Source organism: Sprattus sprattus (genome assembly GCF_963457725.1).
Source record: "Sprattus sprattus genome assembly, chromosome: 16".
NCBI lineage: Eukaryota > Metazoa > Chordata > Actinopteri > Clupeiformes > Clupeidae > Sprattus > Sprattus sprattus.
Genome location: NC_137914.1, coordinates 23,078,164 through 23,083,163, shown reverse-complemented (window position 1 = coordinate 23,083,163; position 5,000 = coordinate 23,078,164). Strand labels below are relative to the sequence as shown.

The 5,000-nt window shown below is 46.6% G+C and overlaps 1 protein-coding gene across 1 annotated transcript in view; it reads left to right on the top strand.

Annotated features, from left to right (window-relative positions):
- Positions 1–5,000, top strand: part of nav1a (neuron navigator 1a) — a gene marked incomplete at its 5' end in the record, with an annotated part of 83,790 nt that overhangs the window by 8,885 nt on the left and 69,905 nt on the right. The window contains one exon of the mRNA XM_080854096.1: positions 3,567–4,349. Coding sequence (XP_080710222.1) covers positions 3,567–4,349 — 783 coding nt within the window. The remainder of the gene's footprint in view (positions 1–3,566; positions 4,350–5,000) is intronic.

Sequence of the window (5,000 nt, the reverse complement as noted above, 5' to 3'; positions counted from 1 at the left end):
CTGCAAAAAACTGCACTGAGCTGAGCTGTCTGTAGACTTATAAAAAGGAGAAAGGATATCCTTTTGTAGTCACAGCTTCCCTCTTTTTTGGGGGTTATTCTTTTTGTCCGGCTTTGGGCCTTTTGGAGTCATGCCTTTGGTAAAGCTTCAGAAGGACTAACTGGCTGTTATACAGGGGGCGGGGGCAGGGAGGTTGTTATTACACCAGACAGAAAGGGAGTATAGAGACTTTGATCTTTCCTAGTCATGCATATTACATATGATTTTCTTTTTTGAAACAGCACATTCTCTCTAGGGTATATGTATAGAGTATATGTTTTACAAAATTACACACTTTACTAGGAGTTCATTTATAGTGCACAGAATGCATCGCCATGGTAAGACCTCAGTGTATGCTGACTATCACATAAGTAAATATTAAGCTTAATCTTTAAAAAATACCTCTGCAATGCTCTAACTAGTCACGTGTTGGGTATTTCCATGTACCATTGACTTGACCTGCGCTTTTTTGCATGAGATTCATGAGCAGAGCTCCGTCACTAGGAACCAGCCATGAGAGTCTTAAGAAATGCATATGAGCTGTATGATGAATGTATGTGTGTTTTTTCACAGTGATTCGGGGGTTATATATTCACACTTTCAATGACTCCGTTGACTGCCTTTTGCGTCAGCTGGTATCATTTGAGGGTCATTCATTCGTTTGGCTCATGCGTCTGGTTTCCAGGGTGATTTACAGATGAGTCAACGTCAGCACCCATGAAAGTCATCCCTGTTGCGCTCGCTGGCGACCTGCGGTCAGTCTTGCTCCCGACCTTAGGTAGCCGGAGCCACGGCGACGAGCGCGTGAACAAATAAGCAACTGTTTACGCCCGGACTCCCCCCCTTGGAACAAAACCAGCCTTGTACTGCGTCCTCACAGCGCTTCATGTGCTGTGAAGCATTAATATCTCCATGGGGAGGCACAGAGTGTCGAATTAAGAACTATGAAACGAACACGTTGAGTAAAATCTGCTGCACCTCTTCAGCTCATAAATTCTGGGGATGAACTAGATGAGGCACCCAGATATACAACTGGATGAGGCCTGTGCTGTTTGCCCATGTTTCTGTAGTTACCCCTCTGACTGGATTATTGGATTATACTGTACATCAGTCAAGCCTTTAGCAGTGCTGAGTCTGAAAAACCAAAAGTGGAAACCAAAAGTACGTTTTGTTGTGGCAGTTTTAGACACTTAGCTTAGTTTTAGACTGGCGTAACAGCGTCATAAAGCAGTTGCCATGTCCTCGGGGTTGTCATCATGACAGTTAATGACACATGATGTCAGTGTCTTACTGTTATCTTTAATTGCCACAACAGCTTTTGTACCATTAGATACCAACCCCTCAAAAGACTCATGTGAATAAACTGTCATAGCATCGAGCTTTGTGAGAGCTATCATGATATTTAACTACAGCAAAAAAACAAGAGGCTTATATGAGTAGATATATTGTATCAACAAAAACCAAAGTAGCTTTTTTTTACTTGCACATTGCCAAATTGCCAGATACTATCCTTGCACATAACAGTTTATCATTGAGTAACTATTCTCAGGAAACCCCCAGTTCTAACCCTGGCTGAAAGGTGAAGTTTGTTAAATAGCTTCCCTCTCCCATTAACCATACAACAATGGCCATGCAGTTTAGACAGGGAGCAAATACCTTGTTAATGATCAGTGAGCTCTACTGAGGAAGGAGACTGACCTCAATTTCAGTCTTGGTTTTAAAATGCAGAACGCTTTGGGTTTAGAGAGGGCTGTTGATAGCAACAACTATCAGTTAGATATAGTACATATGAAATACATTTGAAGATAGAGCGAGTGAGAGAGAGAGGAAGCTTCATAGATTGTAAGGCAAATCAAATGTTGAGAGAGAGAGAGAGAGAGGAAGCTTCATAGAATGTAAGGCAAATCAAATGTTATGGGAAGTCCTGCTTGAGGGTCTTTTTTCGAAGAGGAGAAGAAAAGGCGACTGGCCATTCTAGCGTATGATTAAAACGTGCCTGTGCTTCTTCTTACTTTACTGGGAGCAAGCATGAGCTCGGCTGCCATATTAATCTGACGTGCCCATCCCTCTTCTAGCATACACTATGGCTACTTTAGGACAGAATGGAAACCCTGCCGCATTAGGGAAACAAGCACTAGACGTGCTTAAATGGAACTGTGGCCAATATTCCTAATTGTTAATCCATTTGTCCACAACCATTAAGTCACAGTTGATTTGAATTGTTTCAAACAATCCCAACATCCAACTGTGATGTACAATGAGGGGTTAATCGGTTAGGTTTGACACAGAGATAAGAAAAGGACCTTTCAGCCTACTAATCCAAATCCATTATTAGCTATTTAACACTCAATTTCATCCATATTCTTTAAAGTGATTTACAGACACCAGAATGAACCCCATAGAGACAAAGGCATTCACAAAGTACATTTGATTGATAAAATAGCCCAACAGTTGTTGCATCCTTGTAATAACTCCTAATTTAACCATCTGTAAACTGATTCGTAAGTAAATAAAACAGAATTTATTTCAACAAAAGAAGAACAGCAAATATTAGTTATTCCACCCTCCATCTTCCCTTCAAAGCCCAGTCAGTTAATATTAACACTGTGCATGGTGGAGGGAGAAAGGGGTTGGACAAAGGGAGGCCATAGTGATGACTGATATGCATGATAACGACTGATAAGGGCTAATAGAACCTGTTTTTACAAAAGGTTGGTAATTTATCCTGACCCCTAATGTTTGCCCAGTATGTGCTGGTGAGCAGGGTAGCATCTTTAAAGTGGGTGTATGTGAAGAGAATGAGTGTGAGCAAGCAAGCATGAGAGAGAGAGAGAGAGAGAGAGAGAGAGAGAGAGAAAGAGAGAGAGGGAGGGAGAGAGAGAGAGAGAAGGGGGAGGGAGCAAGGTTGAATGAGCTCAAGGGAGTAGGGGGAGGGATTGTTTCTGCGTCTGTCTTCCCTTCCATTCGGCATTCGACTGCTGCAGGAGGCAGCAGCAGGAGGCTTGACTGTGGGCTGAAGGGAGGAGACACAGTGACTAGTGTGAGAGGAGGAAGCGAGAGAGAGAGACAGAGAGATAGAGAGAGAGAGGAGGAAGTGAGTGTGTGACTGGAAGAGAGAGAGAGAGACTGGGCAGCATAGAAACAGCTGCAGACACAGACGCAAGCCTCCTGCCCAAGGCTGAGGGAGGGAGAGACCTGAGAGACTGAGACTGGATTTACATGCTGAATAAACCTGCTACAAGGATTACACGTGAAGCAGCACAGGTCCTGCCTCTGTGCCTGTCTCTGCTGCTGCTGCTGCTAATGCTGCTGCCTCTCGGAAGGGATTTATTTTTACAGAGCGGCACTGTTCACAGGTGCCTGTGAGCTAAAGGAGAAACTGGGAGATAGAGCGAGGAAGAGAGACAGGGAAAGAGAGAAAGAGAGAGCGACCAGAACGACATTCGCAGTGGCATTTGTTTGCTGGATTATTTCTGTTTTCTTTCATTTTCCCTGATTCACTGATGCTTTTGAATGGTTCCATACAGGAAGAATGCCTGGGGGTAGCCCCACGAGCAGAGTAGAGCCAGAAAGTGACCACAGTGGGGCCGCCCGAGCCCAGACTGCACACAGCCAAGGGGAAGCTAAGGGACCAGGCAGCATGGCAGCCAGGAGGGGCAAATCGGGGCTGCCCCAGAGCGCCTCCAGGTCGGAGCTGAGGGTGTACAAGGCGGGCAGCACAGAGGGGCGGCTGCCGGTGCCCACCAACCTGCGCAAGCAGAAGTCGCTCACCAACCTGTACGTGCTGACGGACGCCGAGAAGAAGATGCACCTCTACCAGCCCAAGTGGTCGGACGACATGGCCAAACCGGGCCAAGGGTATGTCAAGACGGGGAAGCCAAAAGACGGAGTAGGGGGTGCAGGACGGGGAGGAGGAGGAGGAGGAGGAGGGCACGCTCCTCTAACCAGGAACCTCTCCAAGTCGGAGCATTCCCTCTGCCCGGGCAAGTCTAAATCCTTCAGTCAGCTGGTGCCCCCTTCTAACTTAACCAAACCTAGCCGCCTTCCTCGTGGGCCATATGCTGAGGTCAAACCCATCAGCAAGGCGCAGGAGGCGGCCAAGGACAGCAAGTCAGACGACGAGATACTGACCAGCAAGGCTAAAGTGAATGTTGGGAAAGGAGCAACCAGCCCTTCCGGGGCCGCCACCAATGGAGGTGGGAAGGGGCAAGAGGGTGACAAGGGGAACCAGTCCTTTGTGAAGGTGGACCCAGAACTGGTCGTGACCGTACTGGGGGACCTTGAACAGCTTCTGTTCAGCCAGATGTTGGGTGAGTACCTTACTGCACTCTACTATTTTGCTGCTTCGGAATGCTTCTGGCAACATGGGCTGTGCCTGCTAACGCTCTGCTACCTACCTACCTACCTGCCTGAGCTTCTTGCGTTTCAGACCGTGACAAAAACAAACCCAGCCCTTTCTGCCTGGGCTGTCACCACGCTTGCCTCTGCTGGTCTCCGGCAACCCAGACAGTCATGCTCTCATCATCTCACAGACCCCCTGCTGCTAAGAAACGCTCCTTTTTTTCTCCCAACTACAGCTATGCTAAGTGGATACCATCTGGTCCACCTTTTTATCATCGATTGATCAAACAGTGTTTTTAATCTTTTTTTCTGAGCATCACTCTCTCTTTGTTTACATTGTATGCGCATGAGGCCGCCGCTGTCTAAAAATTGGGTGAAACCAATTAGGTGTTTAAGAGGGGGTGAGACGAGCGCGTTGACACAAAAAAACACAAGGCGCATATCATTTTCTGTGCATGGATTCACAGCATTTAGTGAATGTGACACACTGCCCTAATGCAGGGATCACAACAATATGCTGCTGTCATGTACAGATCATATGATTTAAGCTGCCATTTCACCGCCTCCCTCCAGGGCATATTGACTCATTTGATGCTTTTCCTAGATGCACTCCACATACA